General features: G+C 34.9%; 1 protein-coding gene and 1 non-coding gene across 2 annotated transcripts in view; both read right to left on the bottom strand.

The window, feature by feature from the left end:
* Nucleotides 1-476: 476 nt before the first annotated feature.
* On the bottom strand, nucleotides 477-548 carry Smp_tRNA_01236_Pseudo_TTG.1.1. The gene has a single exon. It is a non-coding gene (tRNA).
* Nucleotides 549-6,578: 6,030 nt separating this feature from the next.
* Smp_124190 (hypothetical protein) overlaps nucleotides 6,579-21,236 on the bottom strand; it is a gene marked incomplete at both ends in the record, with an annotated part of 30,578 nt that continues 15,920 nt past the window's right edge. Inside the window, 5 exons of the mRNA XM_018793099.1 lie at nucleotides 6,579-6,637; nucleotides 9,362-9,562; nucleotides 14,927-15,097; nucleotides 15,312-15,403; nucleotides 19,344-19,683. Coding sequence (XP_018647645.1) covers nucleotides 6,579-6,637; nucleotides 9,362-9,562; nucleotides 14,927-15,097; nucleotides 15,312-15,403; nucleotides 19,344-19,683 — 863 coding nt within the window. The remainder of the gene's footprint in view (nucleotides 6,638-9,361; nucleotides 9,563-14,926; nucleotides 15,098-15,311; nucleotides 15,404-19,343; nucleotides 19,684-21,236) is intronic.

Here is a 21,236-nt window from a genome sequence, read left to right as displayed (position 1 = left end):
CGTGTGAACGCTTGACCTCTAGACTACTGAGCCAACACCCAACGGTGTCGATGTTTAACCTCAATTGGTTCACGATATTGAGCGACCAACTTCCACTGTCTTCTGTGGGTAATTGCCTCACATCTGACACAGTTGAACTCCACTGGTCCCATACTAGGACAAAACAGCCATTTAGTACTTCCAGGTATCCAATGCTGGTTGAACATTAATCGGCTGATGAGTTTATTGAAGCTCAACAATTTCCAAAACCCTATACTTATAAACAGAAATTCTTAATGTTGCATATTGTATATCAATATGATGTTATCTTAAACATTGTCATCCAATAATAATGATAATATTAATAATCAAAACGACAGTAACAATTCGTTACACAGCAAGCAAAGATGGATAGTGACTAGCAGTGGAATCCAGGATGCGCGTTTTCGTCCTAATTGGGACTCGTCAACTGGATGTACCTGCATCTCAGAGTTGACGTTCGCTCTGGGACTCGAACCCAGTATCGTTCGCTTCAAACGCCATCGCGTTATCCACTCTGCCACTGAGTCCTGATATCCACTTGCTATATATTTATACAAATAACAATGTTATCATCGAATTCGACAATTCGACGCGCGTTTCATCCACTGCTAGCCACTATCTATCTTTACTTACAATGTTTGTGAATTAAGGCTATATCGAGGCAATACGCACAGTATGCACATATGCTAATTAGAGATTGACCAGTTGCAGTCCTAACACATCGATGGGAAGATTCAAACAAACAATACTAAATGAATTTAAATTCGTTACATAGTTTCATAATTATGACGTAATAAATTTAATTTTGTTTTAAATAATAAATTCCGTTTTGAATTATTTACATAATTCAGTGAAACAATCAATATTCATTTATCCATTTGAAGAAAGCGACAAATAAACAAGATTTATCTTGTTGATTATCAATAATCACATGACAGTATCGATCAGCTTCATTGTTAACTTAACATCGTCATCTACTTCTTGTCTCTAATAGAAAAATGAATTTTGTTTGACAATATTTTGTACTATACGGAAAATAAAATATAATATTCATTTATAATAATTTACTTTAGGTGTAATGGAATGCAATTATCTCTTCCAAATGTTTAGGAGAAAAAAAATGACTTTTTTTATTGAATATGAATTATAATAGTTGAATTAATGAGTCCATTTAAGCTAGATCACCTGGAAGAACTAAACGGCCATTCCGTCCAAGTATGGAACCCCTCAACAGTGCTCACCCACGAGTTTGGGTGTCCGATCCGTATCAGGTGGAGATAGTTATCCACCTCAGACAATGGATGAAGGATTGAACAAGAGCATAAATCGATTGAAGTTAGACATTAATACGGTTGGATTTCGGCTCAGTGGTCTAGAGGTTAAATGTTCGTGATCGAGAACGAAGGTCCTGGGTTCGAGGCCCAGGTGTGGGATCGTGGGTGCTCACTACTGAGGAGTCCTATACTATGATGAAAAGGCTGTCCAGTGCTTCCAGATTTTCCATGGTGGCCTAGCTTAGATCGAATTACAAATTAAGTTATTAAAACTACTGTAATCTACACAATCCCCCATACCGATAATATGGATTAATTTACTAAAAATTTTAATTGTTTACCGTAATATTGTATAATTGTTGGAGTCTGTGTCATTTTGTTATTTATGGTAAGGACTGCGATTCATGAGTCTCTTATAGCATTTGTGAATCTTGGGCAAATTGCCTCGACATTGTCACTTAGTCACAATTCTTCAATAAAATTGGATAATCGCTAGCAGTGGGATTCGGGATGTGGGTTTCGTCCTATGATGGACCCATCAGCTGAGTATACGTGCATTTCAGTGTTGATGATCAAACTGAACTTCAAAAACAGTAAGTTTCGATTTAAACCTGAAAGCTAATGGTTATCTAAATTCAGTAGCTTAGTGAATAACGTATTAAAGTTTGAAGTGAAAGATAATTGGCTCAAATTTTGATATGAGCATCAGAACATTCAGCAGAGAAGTCCCAAATTGGATGAAACATGAAGTTTAGATAATTGATAACCTGATAAAGGATCAGGAGTGGTTATCATGAACAAATGTGGATATAAATGTAAGATTTTATCCATCCTCAGTGATGAAAGTAAATTTATACCTGATATTGAATTTGGAGGTATTAGCAAACTAGAGGGAAGAGTAAACTCAATCCTAGAAAAACTGATACACATGAATTTTACTGATAAAGAGGAATTTAGTTTTCTAAAACTTATTGGTTCTGAGCATCCTCATTTATATGGACTACCTAAAATTCACAAATCAAATATTCCGTTACGCCTAATTTTATCAATGTGCCGATGACCTACACATAACCTAGCTAAATGGCTAACAAAATTGCTGGATGCTATTCGAAGACGTTTATGTAAGTATTCTCTGAATGATTCTTTTGAATTGGTCGATCATTTAGGTGATATTAATATCAAGGGAATAACAATGTGTTCATTTGACGTGAATTCTTTTTTCACAAATGTACCTTTGAAAATGACTGTCGATATATTATGTGACCACATATCATTGAAAAACCTCAAATTACCTGTTCCTTTAAAAATTCTTAAAGATTTAGCACTATTATGTACTGACAAAGTCCAGTTCACATTTGAAGGCGAATACTTTTGCTAGATCGATCAGGTTGGTATGGTTAGTCCCTTAGGACCATTATTAGTAGATATGTTCATGACATATGTTAACAATCTAGCTGAAGACCTAATCGAAAGCATATCTCTTCATAAGATATATGTGGATGATAACTTAGTTATCTGTGAAAGAAAGGACGATATGAATTGTCTATTGAATAAACTTAACACTCTCCAAAACCACATCAGTCTTTTATGCGAAGAGAAGAAGAACAACCAGCTTCCCTTCCACGATATACTTCTAAGTAGACGAGAAGATGACTGAATCAAACGATCCATTTTTAGAAAACCAATGTGGACAGGCCAATATCTTAGTTACTATAGTTATTGCCGTGTGTAAGACAAACGAGTTTCGATAAGATGACTATTTAACAGGCTTGATTGTATTTTCACAAAAGACTCTATTGATGATGATGTTAAGTTGTTAAACAAGACATTAATGGGGAATGGTTATCCATTCAAATTTATCAATAAATGGAAAGTTCATGGTACAGTAAGACCTATTATAGCATTGACAGAAAAAAAAAACCTATCTATATCACCTTACCGTTTAGAGGTGATTCAAATAGCCTTTTATTGAGACAAAGGCTTAAATCAGTCATTACTCAGTATTACGCAGCAAAAGTCATTTTCAATGAATGAACAAGGTTCATGCTTCATCTCATAACTAAAAAACATGAAAATGATTGCATCATATCCCACTGTGTTTACCAATTTAAATGTGTGTGTGTGTGTGTGGTGACACATACATAAGGAGGCGTAATCTTGATCTGAAAATTTGGGTGTGTGAACGTGCACCTAAATGGTTGCAGACACAAATAGAATCAAATGACACAATAACAGTAGGTGATAATCATCCTTTATTGTCAAACACATAATTGAAACAGGTCATAAGCGTGATTTTAACTCGGCTTTTGTGGTGTTGTTAAAAGTGTAAGAGGGCGTATACTAAGGTTTATTGAATCCTTAGCCATACGAAAATTCAAACCCCCTTTTGTGTATTCAAAAACAGTTTATTCACACCTACCCTGGTAATATTAGCTTATTATCCAGAGTAATTAGGTGTCAAATTGTTTTCACATTATTTTCTTTATTACCTTTATATCTTCTTACCCTTAATTTCTAGTCTAGTTGACCTTTTATTTTTAACAAGTATATGTGATAACATTGTTCGAAATGTATCGCGCTAATATACCACACAGTTCTGATAATCTTCGTCTTCTTATTACACTGTCGAAATTGATAAATCAATAGTTTATTGAATAGATAAAAAAGAAATGATTTATGATAAGACCATTTCTCTTTAGAGTCTATGATAGCTCGGTAATTCACATTGAATTTGAAGTATTTCTCAACGGAATATTCAGTAAACCAATTTGATCAATATAATTGTTAGTTAGTTTTTCTCTCTTTTGATAACAAACTTTTGATAAGAACTGATGCAAAGTTTTGTTTTAAAAACCCTAACAACAATCTATCCGTAGGCTAGACCAACATCTGGACACTGAAATCTATTCGTCTACGAACACGATGATAATGATAATAGCTTAAATGTATGGTGTTTTGACAGCTTTGTGGAGTAGTGTAGATTCACTCTTCATTTTTAAGACTAATTAAGAACCCATGATAAACATTTGGTTTCATCGATGTTTTTAAGGCATTGGTTAAAAGCGATTTTAATTTTAAATTTTGAGATCTGAAGGGGTTTTTGTATCACACATTATTTTATGAATATAACGCAAATACAAGCACACATATTCATCTTATAATCTACCCCAATCAATCTCCAACTTATTCTCTTTGTTCATTTTGTCCCTTTAGTTATACTTTTGTTCTTCTGTTGTCTGGTTTTTTTTATCAGGGCATGAAATAATAAGAAACTTCATTTCAATAGGTAGTAAAAACAGGAAATCAGTTTCACATTTACTGTCTAGTTGACCTATTCACTATGTGAATGACTCATTCAAAATTTGTGATCAGTTTATTTATTACTACATTGTTATGGGGGTAAGCCCTCGTGATAAATTCCAGTTCTATATTAAAGAATATAAATTATAATAGCACTGACAAATTAGGGGGGATGAAATGGAAAGAATTGATGGTATGGTGGATTTATTATAAATTTGTATGTTTCTATTACAAGGTCAATTGATACAAACAAAGCAAACCATTTGAAAAACAAAGATGATCTATATGACTGAGATGTCTATACAATACAGGTATTGTATCCATTGTCTATTTTCAAAACCCAGTGACATGAATGTATTAGTCAGACAAGCATCTTGTCAACATTTCTTTGGGGATCAATAGAAGTCTGTTGTCAGATGACAATAAAGATTATCTTCTGTATGAGACATAATAATAATATTTCTTATGTTAATCTAAGGTTAAGTTTAAAATAGAAAGGGTTAGATCATGACGTAGTTGTTCAGTGAAGAATCATGAGTTCATCAGTCGTCTCTATACTTAAAGGTCTTGGATATGATCATCAGTAGAGTCTTGGGTGCAGTTTACTGAGAAGTCTCATTCTAGAACAAAACACGTGTTCAGAGATTTTTGGTTTTCCATGTTTGTCTAAGATCGATCGATTATGTAAACTACGAAAATTCAACTATTTCCACAAAATTCTTAAACAATAATTTCGGTATAATCTTACAAATGCACATAAAGTAATCAAAGAAACATGAGTACTGATCTTTTTTAAAATTATACTAGATGGTCATTAATGACTAACATTCATATGGTTTTGCCATGGTAAATAGTAATGAACTGTGTAATGAAGCATACCTAGTGTGTAAAAGAATTGTCATCTGAATCTAATAATTTTGGTCGTGCTATATCGTCCAGTTTAATGAACCTTGACAATGTCATAATCATTACGAAATCAAAAGATAAAATGCAAGTAGTGTGCACTATTTATAAATTTACAACGGTTAGAGAGGATGATATCACTACGATAATTGGACCATCTTAAAAAATCACATGCCATACGAGTACTATGTTGTCAGAGAACATTGACTAGATCTTGAACATAGTCAGTCAAATGAACTACTTTATTCTTAGTTTTATTAATCAAATATTTTACTTTATACTTATGAAATACAACCATTAAAAAAGAGAATATTCGTAAGTTACTAGTATTTAATCACAGATATCTTCAAAAATGGCTCAAATATGTTGAGAACACTGAAAGAGCAATGTTGAAGTTAGATGCAGAATAATAAGTAAAAATGGCGAATCGGTCAGTGAGATGATTTATATTCCATTGACTGAAGTGATAAGGACATGTCTAAAGTACGTCCAACCACCGTCTATATAGATGATCAGTGTTTGGTGGTGAAGGATTAGGTTGGATGAATGACAAGGATATTCAAAACCAAGACATAGCATCAGTTATAAAATCGTTAACTGTTAGAATGAATTGAGTGGGTGGGTGTAAATTCACTAGTTGAGATCTTTACAGTTGTCATAATCAGTTGTTAGAGTTATTGATTGAAACGTCTCATAATCGATTACAATAGCATAGATACATTAACTCTTTGTTTTAAAATTACTATGCTTTTTATGATTTATTATTCATTTCTCCTTCTTGAATCATCTTGTCTATACATAAGATTTTCTACCATTAATGATACTATTACTATTTGGAATTCGCCCTAATTACTTAATCTCACTGTGCTATGTAGTGTGGAAACTTGCACCGAAAAAAATGTGTGCTAGGTCTTAAGTTTCTTATTACTGACCTGGGACTAAACAACCGTTCAGTGTTTGTTGATTTCCAATATTTTGAGAGGTGATGCCAATCAGTGATGAAAACTATATGCACATTGAATACATGTGTTATTATTCTCCTTTGTTTATCACTGTCTGATTAACTATAAAATAAGAATTTTATTCCGCCTTCATTGTAGAAGACTTGATGTACATTTTTACTCGTTCAGGTTCAAATGCTAGCTTTTTAAAAAAAGTATTTGAACACTATGACCTTTATTCGTTACCATAATGTTACAATCTAATAAATGTTTTAAGTCGCATTATAAATTGATAATGAATGAAAGAAAGGGAGTTTAATGCATACACTTTGGTTAACTAGTCTATTTCATTATTACTATCGTTGCTGTCTCTGTAAGTTTTACACATTCAGAAGTTGGAAGATAACCACTGCAAGATTCTCAATAATTTTGTGCATTAATGACATTGGTTTGTAGTTTAAATCACAAACCGATCTTAGGTAGACCAACAATAAGAAATCGGAAGGATTGGATGACCATTTCGTCGTAGTATGGAATTTCTCAGTAGTAGGAATTCACGATCCTGCCACGGGTGTTGAGTCTTGTGTGTGAGCGCTCAAGTTTTAAACAATTGATTCGATATCAAATGGAGTTATTATCTAACTCCCATCAATTCGTGAAATTGTGCAACCTTCGTCAATGGCTTGACGTGAATAACAGTTCACACTCAATACGGATTGAACTCCACTGGTCACGGTTTTTCACGAGAATTTGAGGAGTAACATAATGAAGTTAGTCACTAGTCAGCACATGGTTATTATTAATATAGATGGGTTTGTGGGAATTGTAGAATCTTTCAAGTTTAAATCATCAACTGATTTTAGCTAGATTACAAATGGAAACTAGGATGCACTGGTTATATACAACTGGGGTGCCTTATACTAGAACGAATTATCGGTCTAGGTAAGATCAGTTTGTGATCTAAACTACGAATAATTTAGTTGCTGTTGCCCTCAGTTCAATATTCTTCAGTGTTAATTATCACTGGTAATTGAAGTAATCAGTAATTAGGAACATATATCATGCATAAATTTGTGTAACTTGACCACAATGCTTTGCAGAAGTTTGATATATTAATGTCACGAGACTGTATTATTTTATTATGGTTCATATTAAGAACTAACACCTAATTGTTGTGAATAAGTTTATGAAATTGACAAAAAGTATATTTCAAAATTGAATTTGTGGTATTTATAAAAGGTTTTCTCTGATATCTTGACAGCTCTATGGTTTACTGGAAAAATGTCACATCGTTAGAAGACTGATGGTGTTTGTCCACAGATGAAATTCACTAATATACTTTTCACAAGCCTGGTTTTAATAACTTCAATGACTTGGTAGTCTTCACTGTTTTATTGTACCATTATTTGTATTTATGGAAATTTTTTCCATAAAAGCCAGTAGATGGATTTGTTATTCTAGAATGTCACGTTAGTTGATTTGTGTGTAGATTAACAAGGGGCATGAAACCATAGGAAACACACTTTTCTACAATTTACTGAGACATGTATCATAGAAAATCTGACTAGTTACTTAGCCTCTTTGTTGTTCACCTTAATTTTCCTCAGCTTTGTTCCATATTTCACATAAAACTTAATCCTAAGAGTGATCCATTCAAACCTATATCTTTCACCGTTAAGTAAATTGGAGCGACAGATTGAATTAATTCCATAAACAGAAAGTCAGCTGATATCCAAATATGAGAGCTGATTAAATCTCACCAATCAGAACAGTAAAAAATAGGTCATTCAAATACAGGTTATTTACGGCCAAGGTCGATCATTTTTTAATTATATGATTGGCTGATTTTGACAAAAGGAAAGACCGGATTTTTCTTTTGTATCATCGGAACAAGGCAAAGTTGTTTAGGTATGATCTTTGTTCGTTTATAGAGATTAACATAGTTAAGTAATTTTTACTGCAAATTTTTTGTGGTTTAAATTATAGTTGGAATGTGACCTTGATATAGCTAAATAATCTCTGATTTCTTCGTTCTGTTATATTTCACATAGGGCTTTTATCATAGAGAAGTTAGGTTTAACGAATTTATCAGTCAACGTATGATGAAAACAAATGAATTGAGAAACGCTGTTGTATCTAAATGATGAATAGGGTGTTCATAGACAGCTCAATGGAATTCAGTATTAGCGCGGATAACAAATCCCGCACCTGGGACTCGGACCAAGGACCTTAGGTCTCATGTGAACCCGTGCGCCTACACCCAACGATGTTAATATCTAACCTCGATCAATCCACGATATTGTACGACCATCTTCCAATGTCCTTGGTGGGTAATTGTCTCGTACCCGACACAGTTTAACTCCACTGGTCACGGCTTCTCAAAGCTAGTCACTAGCGAATACATGATGATTATCAGTTATGGAGATTGTTAATTTTCATTGATTTTATGAATTGGTCAATGTGACTAGATCACAGTTATTCAAGAATATATAGGGTTGCTTATGGTTGCTTATAGAATTGAACACAATGTCCATAGAAGATATCACAGAAGAAATTCGGAGAATAAGAAGATGAATGATTGAGAATTATGTTAAAATCATCCATCTCTGCTTACCATGCTTGTGAATTAAGGCTATATTGAGGCAATACGCACAGTATGCACATATGCCAATTAGAGACTGACCAGTTGCAGTCCTAACAAATCGATGGGAAGATTCAAACAAACAATACTGAGTGAATTCATTAGATAATTGTTGAAAAATTAGTTTAAGAACAGTTTTCCTGTCTAGAGAGATAGCTGAAAGAAAAATAACTTTTGAAATAATATTTCACATCAATCTACCAAAAACTGCGGATCTGAGAATGTATTCAGCTTTGAATTTAAAAAAGTGTTTGGTTTGAAATTATTTATAATAAACTTACTTTTCTGGCAAAAAAATCCGATTTTCTTGTTACATGGATATGGTTCAAGCCATCCATTCCGAATGACGGTACAATGCGTCGGAAATTGAGCGTCACTATCGACCCATGCTCTAGTAACCCAAGTATACCTGTTTATCCAGTCATAGTTATGTTGCCATTCTCTAAGCTTTTTACCTAACCAGTCAATACGATCTTGTGAAGCTAAAAAGATTAGAAGAAAATAAATATTATTTACAATGTATATAAAAATGTATTTGGTTCGTTATGTATTGACAATACGATTTTCTAACAGTTTAAATCAAGTTATTTGTCTTGTGAGTTCTGTTTCAGTTTGCATACTTTAAAACTTTGTAGCTGTAAAAAATCCCCCGAATTAAATGACATTGTAAGTATTCAGCATTAAAGTCGATTAGGTTAGTCTTACTGGGGATATCGCTAGTTGACGACATTCAGACAAGGATCTGAATTAGATGATGTTTCAGTCCACTGTGTAGCCCATCTCCCCTGATAACCAGACAGCTGAGAAGATATACGGTACTATACTTATGCCTATGATCCAAATTATATTTTCGTACTGTAGGTGTTATCTGTATACGTAAACGTTAACACAAACCGATGGTAGAAAAATATCTGACTGTATATAGCATAGAAACAATAATTTGTAGAGTAATGTTAAGATTCGAGTTAATGATTAGGAAGTTTGTAGGGAAAAATATGTAACTGCTTCTAGAATTGCTTAGGGAACCATTATTGAACTGTATGACGAAACAAATATAGATCAGAGGGGGTTTTGTGGAGAATTTAGTATTTTCATAGTTGAACTCATGAGTCAATTGAAGCTAAACCACCATGGAAAACCTGGAAGCACTGGACGGCCGTTTCGTCCTATTATGGGACTCCTCAACAGTGCGTATCCACGATCCCAAATATAGTTTGAATTCTTTGCTCCTTTACGGTTAATTACTCTGTCTATAGATCAGGCCACAAGACCAGTGGGTTAGATGTAGATGTTTCTCGTGCAAACAACAATCGGATAACTTTATTTCTAGTAGTTTACAGTTGTCTTCGGAAAGTACTTCAAAATACTGAATAAATTGTCCTACTAAGTATTTAGTAAACTATTGTGTGCTACTAATGAGTAGCATAATCATAAATAAATAATTTTCAGTGGGGTAGATACAAAACGACGGGTTTCTACGATTTCATATTTCAGTTTCGTATACCAACTTGTTGAAATTCCATAATTTAGCTTCACCAACTACACACTCTCTAAGTTCAAGAAATAGTCTCACTGTAAAAAAATCTTTTTCAAGATATAATTTTATAGCCTGTAGTTCTTCTAGGTTTACTGTCGGTCCCAAGTCCACACAAAGGAAGAGGGTCGGATATGGGATCATCTACCCCATCCTGTAGAAAACAACCTTGTTAAAAAACGCCAACGAGAATAAAAAAGTTAAACCATTTAAACTCTGCCCTCCGAGTTGAACGAAGAATTATTACGACTCATGGTGAAAGCCGAGATTCTTCGGATTCTTCCATATATATATATATATATATATGGAATGTTCGGACAATGTGGAAGACCAGAAGGACAAACAAAATAACTACGAAAATGAAGGAATATAACTTGACGGTACTCGGATTAAGTGAAATACATGGAACACAAACTGAACATCAAAGGCTAGATTCGGTAGAGATACTGCTGTACTCAGGTCACGAAGAGGAAAATGCTCCACACACTCAAGGAATTGCTCTGATGCTGTTCAAAGAAGCAAGTAATGTACTTGTAGGACGGGAATCTTATGGATCCAGGGTCAACAAAGCATCATTCAAAACAAAGTAGGAGGGGATCACCATGAATGCTATCCAATGTTATGCACCATCCAATGATAGCAACGACAACGATAAAGATCAGTCTTACGAGTGGCTGCAACCGATCATAGCAAAGTTCCCAGGAAAGGACCTGCCCACCCTAATAGGAGACCTAAACGCCAAAGTTGAAATGGACAACAACGGTTATGAAAATATCATGGAAGAACATGGAATAGGAGAAAGGAACGAAAATGTTGAGAGATTTGCAAATATATGTGCGTTCAACAAATTGGTTATAGGCGGCACAATATTCCCACACAGACACATACGCAAAATTACATGAATATCACCGGACCACACTACAGAGAATCAGACAGATCATATATGCATCAATAAAACATTTCGAAGGACAATGGAAGATATGAGAAGCAGGACAAGAGCTGAAATAGCTTCAGATCACCACCTGCTGGTTGTAAAGATGAAACTGAAGCTAAAGAAACATTGGACAACTGGAGAAACAGCAATACAAAGGATCAATACAACCTTCCTTCGACATACTGACAATGTCGACGAATTCAAGATAACTCTCAACAACAGGTTCCAAGCTTTACAGGATCTACTGAAAGAAGAGGAAAATACTACGGAGGATAATTGGAAAGGGATGAAAGAAGCACTAACTTCAACGTATCAGGAGGTTTTGGGCCACAATAAGCATCATCATAAGAAATGGATCTCTATGGAAACCCTGGACAAGATTGAAGAAAGGAAGAACAAGAAGACAGCAATTACTAAAACAGACGAACATGGGAAGATAAAGTCAAGGCAAAAGCCAAATACACTTAAGCAAACAGGCAAGTGAAGAGCATCAGAGCCGACAAGCGGAAATTTGTGGAAGGCCTAGCAACAACAGTGAAAAAAGCTGCAAGAGGATTGATTATCAAACAATTATACGACAAGACGAAGAAACTAGCAGAGAGATGTAGTAAACAGTCAAGGACAAAGAAGGAAGGACAATCACGAAGACTCAAGAACAGAGGAAAAGATGGGTAGAATACCTCGAGGAACTGTTGAATAGACCAGCTCCACTGAATCTACTGGACATCGAAGCAGCCCACACAGACTGGAGAACCGGAGCCAGACAAGGCTGCCTACTCTCCCTCTTTCTATTTCTTCTGGTGGTTGACTGGATTGTGAAGGCCTCTATATCTGAGGGAAAGCACAGAATACAATGCACATCTCAGAACCAATTAGACGATTCGCACTTCGTTGATCCTTAAGCTCTTCTATCTCGTACACACGAGCAAATGCAGTTGAAGACAACTGGTTTAGCGGAAGCCTCTGTATCAATAGGTCTCAACATACACGAAGGAAAAAAGACCCTCAAATACAACATAGAGAACATCAACCGAGTCACACATTATAGAGAAGACATGGAAGAGGTGGAAAGTTTCATGTACCTGGTAAGCATCATCGATAAACAAGGAGGATCGAATACAGACGTAAAGGCTGGGATAGGGAAAGTAAGGGCCACATTCCTACAATTGAAGAATATATAGAACTCAAAACAACTGTCAACCAATATCAAAGTCAGAATCTTCAATACGAACGTCAAGACATTTATAGTGTACGGAGCTGAAATTTGGAGAACTACTACAACCATTATCAAGAAGGTACAAGTATATATAAATAGTTGTCTACACAAGATACTGAATGTCCATTGGCCGGATACCATCAACAACAGCCTACTATGGTAGAGAACAAACCAAATTGTAGCTGATCAGAAAATCAGGAAAAAATGCCCAGAGTGGATAGAACGGAAATCACCAAACTTCATCACGAGACAAGCGCTAACTTGGAATCGTGAAGGAAAACGTTACAGAGGAAGGTCGATGAACACACTGAGTCTTATATTGGAAGCAGACATGGAAAGGATGAGTAGCAACTGGAAAGAACCGGAAAGGATTGCCCAGAACATAGTTCGATTGAGAATGTTAGTGTGCGGCCTTTGTTCCTCCACCAATGGTAACAGGCGTAAGTAAGTAATCCTAGTCTGAATTTGTACAAGTACACTTGTTATCCAGAAATAAATATCACTTAATGGAATGGATGGATTATTGAGAACGATCGACTCCAATACGTTTGTTTCATCTTATTTTTGATATTCTTTAACTGGGTTTACCTGTATCCAAGTGATTAAGTTTACATCAAGGGTTTGAAGTAAAACGATACAGCTATTCAGGACTTTAGTTCATCAGTCTTCTTTGGCAGTATGTACATCCTGTGGGTATAGTCTAGGTTAGATTCTGATATGTTCAGCCGACGAGTTCCAAACAGTACAAAATGAGGATCATGGATTACACTGCTAGCCACAATCTGTTTTATGAAATACCACATCATTTTTATGAAACGTTGTTTTATGTTTGTGTCATACGTAGAGAAAGTTTTTGAGATTTAATCAAACATGTGTGCCATTTAAACAGGTTGCATTTTAGTCTGTAAGGTGATGAGATTCAATGGCGTAAAATATGAGATCTAACATTGGGGAAGTTTTAGGAATTGAATGGCTGGCAGAGAAAAAAATAGGGGCTCATAAAAAAGTAAAAATGAGTAATGATTATGACAAAATACAAAATTTTATATTGGTATTTTCTTTGCTAAGCAAACACTAATCGCTTCATAAGGTTTTTAGACAACTCTATCCTTTTTACTCTGCTTAACTGATTTAGGAAGATTGTATTGGGATTAAAGCACACCTGCAAATCTAACAGTTTGATTAAATCTTTTTAGATGAATTCGAAAGACCATTCTGGATGAGGTGCGTGGTCAGTACTGTTCGAAAGTTCAAAGATGAGTCGTCTCTCTGGATAACTATTCAATATATTTCTTGTAAAAGTGTTTGGAGTAAGCATACTTTATGATTTCACTGTAAGCGGCTCTATAGAAGTGAAACACGTGGAAGTGGTTCAAAGAGATAGCTTGTACTATCGCGTTGAACTATACAATACATCTTTGAAGCAGACATTTACGAGCATTTCCAGCCTGTTTGACGTGAAATCTTTAAATAAAATTGTACTTCTATATACAACACCCACCAACTAAATGAACAAAAAAGTTGGTGCAAGTGTTGGGTACAAATAACTTTGACAACAGTTGTAAACATTATAGATAACATCAGCGTAACATTTTATTTGTGCGATTGTAATATAGGTGGGTCATAATTATGATTTAGCCACCAATCTAAGCGTAAAACTAAATGAATACTTGGAATGAATAACTTGGAATGTTACGTGAATTTGTCCAAGTAAAAATTTCATTGTATCCATCTCTCTAGGTAGTTATTGAATTTTTTAAAAAGGGTGTTTATGCATATAATTCCTAGAAACAAATAAATTTGTTAAGCAGCGATGGATAGTGGCTAGCAGTGGAATCCAGGACGCGCGTTTCGCCCTATTTGGGACTCGTCAGATGGATGCACCTGCATCTCACTCTGGGACTCGAACCTAGTACCCTCGCCTCGAATGCCATCGCGTTATCCACTCGGCCACTGAGTCCTGATAGCCACTTGCTTGTGCGATGGGGGTGAAGTTTAAATTCATTTAGTATTGTTTGTTTGAATCTTCCCATCGATTTGTTAGGACTGAAACTTGTCAGTCTCTAATTGGCATATGTGCATACTGTGCGTATTGCCTAGATAAAGCCTTAATTCAAAATTGTTATTTTCTCCACTACCTCCTCTCTACAATTCACACGTACTTGCTAAAATTCCATCAACTTCAGAAAGACAAAAATCATTTGCTTCTTGATATGTCATCGGTGCACCGAAATAATAAAAACAATTGAATTCATAAAAATCCCAATTTGGTGGACAATATATTCCTTGTCCTAATGTTGAACTATTACTTAGATAAGAATTAGCATAATTCACTTTAATCAAATAGAAATCATCTTGATAATCGTAAATTCGATTTTGTGCAAAATTTTGTGAAGTTATTTGATTATGATTTTCATTGTCAATTGTTATGTTTGTTGATTTCACAGAATTCATTGACATTAGTTGAGAGTTTGATGATGTTGATGATGAGGTATCTCCCCACCCAGTTATATTGTGCATCTATTTGATCCAGTCTATAACATATACAAGCGTCGTATTCCAAGCGTAATTTCCATCCTTGAGGGCACGATGTATAAGGGGAAGTTGGACATTGAAATCCTGATTGTATTGGTAAGACACTAATGGAGTGAAAATATATACAGATCAGTATTAAATGATACAATTTATAGTTAAGAGACTAATTAATACTCGTGACTTGATGTTGAAAGAATTATCCTTCATATGAGGCAGTCATACTACGACCCTCTGATTATTCCCATCTGTTATCCAATCTAAGATAATTGAAGACAGGTATAAAGGAATTCTATAGTCGAACCTCTTGTTTGTAACACTCATTTTAATGTTGAATTTGAAGTTTCAAAGCTATTACCTTATTCTTTAACAAATTCCCACAACTATAAGTAATCATCATGGACGTATCCATAATTATTTTTAAACTGATGTTGGAGAATTTGTAGCTCTGCTCGATTGTTTTGCTAGAGTTGAGTTCTTCGAGTTAGGTGGTTTGGTTTCACAGCTTTCATTGCCATTCTGGACAAAATCTTCAGCGTCTGCTACCAAAGTAACTTTTTTTTCAAATGGATTTCACGTAACTAGAGTGGAATAACTATGACATATGAATTCAACCAATTTGAAAGTAAGACAATTGCTTATTGCGATACCGTAGCATATCAGCCATGTATAATCAGAAAAAAGTTAACTTCAGTCAAAAAGTATAAACCGTATTTATTTCGATTCAATGATCTGTGATTGTTTTACTAAAGAATTTGAAAATTTTAAACTGCACTATTTTGTAGGATTATTGATGGACGCTGGTCTTGAATTCACTAGTATGTCAATTACTTTTTACAGATGATATTATTGCTTCATGATTGTACAAAAAAGGGATCAATCGTCATTAAGAGCTTTTATTCTGTGTAGAACATTACAAATCTGAGATGTTTAACATTGAGCTATACAAGGAAATACAACAAAAAGTATTTCCACTAATTGGCTACAAATATCTGACATCATTGATCTATCATAAGGCAGTATAATCTTAACAAAAGTCTACCTTATAACTGTTAATTATCTTGTCTTATTGAGTAAAGGATATGGTGTTAATGATAATGAGAGGAATTTTAGAATATTTTAAATTTTTATCCTACCAGATAAAACTTTTATCACAGATACAAATTTTAGATGATTTCGATTGATAAGTAAACGAAATGTGTGTCCACGGTTTTATCCCAGGGAATCAAACTCAGGATGTTTGGTCTTGAGAGAGGACATCTAAGCTTTAAACCATTGAGCTGGAATCCAATGGTTCAATTGTTTAACTTACATGAATCTGTATTTTCAAGAAACCATCTTACAACGTACTTTGTGGGTGGATAAAATCCACCGGTCACGGCTTCTTAACGAAAGTTCAGAATTACCTCTCGGAGCGAGTACATGATTAATTACTATAGGGGTCTATGGGAATTCTATAAAGTTCGTAGTTAACATCATTGACTAAACTTTGTTAGATAGCCACTAAAAACGAGGATTTGTGGTTTTGCAACCATATTCAATTTCCTAAATTAGACTATAAAGTTCTACAACCGCCACGAACCCCCTATACTAATAATGATTATTTACTCTTCAGTTTCGAATTTCAAAACGTAGTACCTGAAGTTCTAGTGAGAAGCCTACACCATAAAACACTGCACGTCGGGCAGTCGGAGGTTGGGCAACAATCGATTTGCCATCCTTACCTAGTACCCGTTTCCTAACAACTGCATTACCTACTCGGTGGTCCCAGGATAAACGAGCAATGTTTCGAAGACATCTATGATCGAAAACTAGTAGCCTACGAATATCCTCTACTCTTATCGGCCATGTTTCACTGCCATAGAGTAGGACGGAACGAACTGCTGCACAGTAAACCCGTCCTTTTGTTGCTAGACGGATATCTAGCCTACGCCATAAATGACGCAAGTTGGCGAAAGCTAGACGAGCCTTCTGTATCCATGCTGAGATTTCGTCACACATCAGACCACAAGGGCTGATGAGACTCCCAAGATAAGTGAAGCAGTCAACACGCTCAACTACTTCACTCCCTATCATTAATTCAGGTGTCGATGCAACCCAATCCTGAAGTAACATTTTGCACTTCAAGGGAGAGAATCGCATCCCGAACATGCCTGCATTGTTGCTTATAGTGGTCAGAAGACTGAATTTTGTCAGCATCTTCACCAAATAAAACAATGTCATAGGCGTATTCTAAGTCAACAAGTGAGTCTCCTGGTAAAAGTTCAACTCCTGGAGATTGAGATGATGAAAGTGTTATCCCTAAAAGCATGTCAATGACAACGTTAAACAAGAATGGAGAGAGCGGACAGCTCTGACGAACACCATTAGAGGTAATCAATTCTGATGACAGTTCGCCATAAGCTTTCACTCAGCCAGTTGTGTTCGGGAATTCCTATACATGAATGAAACAGTTGCCCAGTTCTTCTTAGTTTGCAATATAGTGGTCTAGCTAAGATCAGTTCGCAAGTTAAACTATGAAAGTTTTACGGATACTAATTATGCACTCAATAATGACTGGTTATAGAAGTTTATCAGCATAACTGACTAAATGAAACCATCATCAGTAAATTAAAAACATTTGTACCCATCTTTTATTTTCTCATTCAGTAACTTCGGTTGTTTCATATGATTAGTTACTGATACTAATATCTATATAGTTTTGAGGGCCGAAAAGACTGCAAACAGCTTACGAATATATATGTTCAATACTTAACATTGATAAAAATGACATAAGTTAACAAAATAACAACACTAATCAAAAGTTGTATGTACATTACGAATTGTCAACATAGACTAGAATGTGCTAGGTTCCAGTTGTTAGCCTGGATGAGGATGGATATATCACGTGCTTGTGTATACAAGTTGTCTCAAGGCCGAATGGTAGGTGGGGCATAATGAAGGAGACACACTATTAGAGGAAGCCGATTAATCAGCCACTCAAGGTCATAGTCTACATGTCTTTGTCTGGGTCTGAAGAACAATCCTATATATACTTGTGCTTTGCATACATTATAATTCGGTCTAACGAATAAACTTACCTATTCATCTCACTTTTCTCGTTTGTAAGGAGGGTTTGGTACTACACTATAAGAAGCGTATTTTTCAAATGAATCCGACTGTAAAACAAAAAGTTAATATCGTTCTATTCTTTTAATTCTGATTTATTCAAACACTACACCATGGACGTTAATCAAGTTCAAATTTATGGTTATAATAAAGCCAACAGTTGAATTCCCCAGAAATATCTCAATGATTTAATTGGAAAGTAACATTAGGTCATAGTATGAATTAAAATTCATACCCATTGTACATGTGAATAGTTATATTGACTTAATAGCTTAGTGGATAACGGGTTGAGCGTTTTAAGGGAAAGCTATCGGGTTCCAATCCTGGTGTGAAAATTAACTCTAGGGTACAGGTATATTCAGTTGACGAGAGTCGGACTGAACGAAACGCATATCTTGGATTCCACTGCCTGTCACATTCCATCTATTCTATGAAAAAAATCATATTATCGTCTGTGATTCTACTTTTGACAAATAAGTTTCGCATAGTTGCGAGCGTGAGTCAATTGAAGCTAGACCACCTAGGAAAACCTGGAAGCATTGGACGGCCGTTTCGTCCTATTGTGAGGCTCCTAAACAGTGCGCATCCACGACCTCGCCTCGTGGGATTCGAACCCAGGACCTACCAGTCTCGCGCCAGAGCACTTAACCGATAGACTACTGAGCCCGCATCCGATGGTGTTTATGTCTAACCCCAACCAGTCCACGAAGTTGAGCGATCGTCGTGGACGCACACTGCTGAGGAGTCCCACAATAGGACAAAACGGCCATCCAGTGCTTCCAGGTTTTCCCTGGTAGTCTAGCTTCAATTGACCCATGATTTCAATTATGAAAATACTAAATCTCCACAAAACCGCTTCTGATAAAATAAGTTTCTGTTGAGGATTGAAAGAGGACTAAGTTCTAAAAATGAAACGTTTAAACTTTACTCAAAACTCACCTAATAATACTTTGATTCCCAGTAACAAGCTCATAATCATTTAATATATTACGAAAATAATTATATCGAAATATATTTTTAGAATTTTTACAGAATATAGTTGTACGTTTTGTTAAATTTAAAGCTTGATTATTATAAAAACCATTTTTTTGATAAATAGAATATTGATTTAAATTTTCATCTCCTTCACATTTAAGTAGTATATCAGCACGATTATCATAAATGAAATTATTTGCAAATGGTTGACTTAATAAACCATTTATATGAATCATTGTTCTATAACCACAATCATTATGTGCTATATAATTACGTAATACTTGTATAGCGTTGAAATGATTTCCTGTTGGAAGAAAATTGAAAGATAGATCATGTATTGTTTATTTGAAAATTTGAGAGAAACTCAGAAATCACTAAAATGTTGAAAGTTAGTCAGGCTCAAAATAGCTCAGTGGTATCGCGTCTGATAATAATGTTGTTTAATGTATGTTCAAATCCAACAGGGAGTATCAGCTCTCTCATGACTACAAGTATGAGTTGTTGACTAGTGCCAGGTAACGCGAAATTTAGGTATAAAGTTTGTCGCCAATTCACTTCAACTATTTAACATCTTAGCATAGAGTAGGTGCTATCAAATCACTGAGACTAGTGGGTACATTAAAACACTATATATGGAATTCGACTAATAGTAGTCAAGACTTCATAGTATGTCACCAGTTATTATTCTGTAACTAGTCAGTGAAATCAGATATGTATGTGTAATTATATTCGTAATACTATTACTAGAAATAACCACTGGAAAAGAAAATCTATGGTGTAAGAGATTGTGTGATATCTATTTTAACCTTATTCATAATTACCTATGCGGAGCATCTTATATACACCACAGACATGTTTTAATTAATAGTAGGAATTCGCCTAAGTCCTTAAAAGTGTTGTTTCCGATCTTGTTACTCTTTAAGCGAACTACCAATCTGCCGATAAAGAACCTCAAAGAACAGGTATTCCAGCTGGCGTAACTTGTTTGCACAGACGCAATGAGTTAGTTCCTTTACTGCGCCAAACTAACAACTACCGGGTTTTACTTCAGTTTACTTCAGTTCACCATAGCCAGTAAGTGGATTACAATGAATTTTCAACAGAGTAAATTTTTATACAATACAACTTGGAAAAATCATTAATTTAAACAAATGCTACTAATAGAAACACGTCTTTAGTGCAGAAAATGAACTTTTGGATTGAATTAACGAACGATCCCGATTAATCTTATTGAATTTTATCAATGCGTTAGATTGGTTACTCATTCTTCCTGGGAGACTCACGATAGCCTATTCATACGTTTATTTGATTAGTGGTTGAAGATTACATGGAATTCTGTCGGAAGCTAATTGGAACTTATTGAAATTTGTGACGTTTCTGGATAAAAAAAACATTCAAAATACAAATAGTTTATTCATTAACTAATGACACTTAGAGAAAGCTTCCTAGAAGAAACGTTTATCATTTACCGTGAGCTTGAAGAACACTACCCAACTTGTTACGAACAATAACATTATTTGTCAAATTTGCTTGAATTCCATTGGTAAGTTGATTAGCTAATAATACCATATGAATTATATCACCAGAATGTTTAGCAATGTAAGAGTTTTGAAGCAATAAGCTACGGGAATTAGTCAAATACAGTTCTATAGCTGATGGACCAGTTAAATTTAACATAACTAGACCATTTTCTTCCAAACGAAGATTTGATAAATATATATCAGGTCCAAATTCACCAACACTAGTTATCCGTAATCCACCTTCTTGGTTATGATGAAACTCACACGTATCGATTTCATGTTTTAAAAATCTGTCTGTTTTAAACAAAAAGATGAAAGGGTTTGAAAAATTTAGGTT

The sequence above is a fragment of the Schistosoma mansoni genome, chromosome 1 (genome assembly GCF_000237925.1).
Source record: "Schistosoma mansoni strain Puerto Rico chromosome 1, complete genome".
Lineage (NCBI taxonomy): Eukaryota > Metazoa > Platyhelminthes > Trematoda > Strigeidida > Schistosomatidae > Schistosoma > Schistosoma mansoni.
Note: the sequence above shows the minus strand (reverse complement) of the source record. Positions and strands in the feature narration are given on the sequence as shown.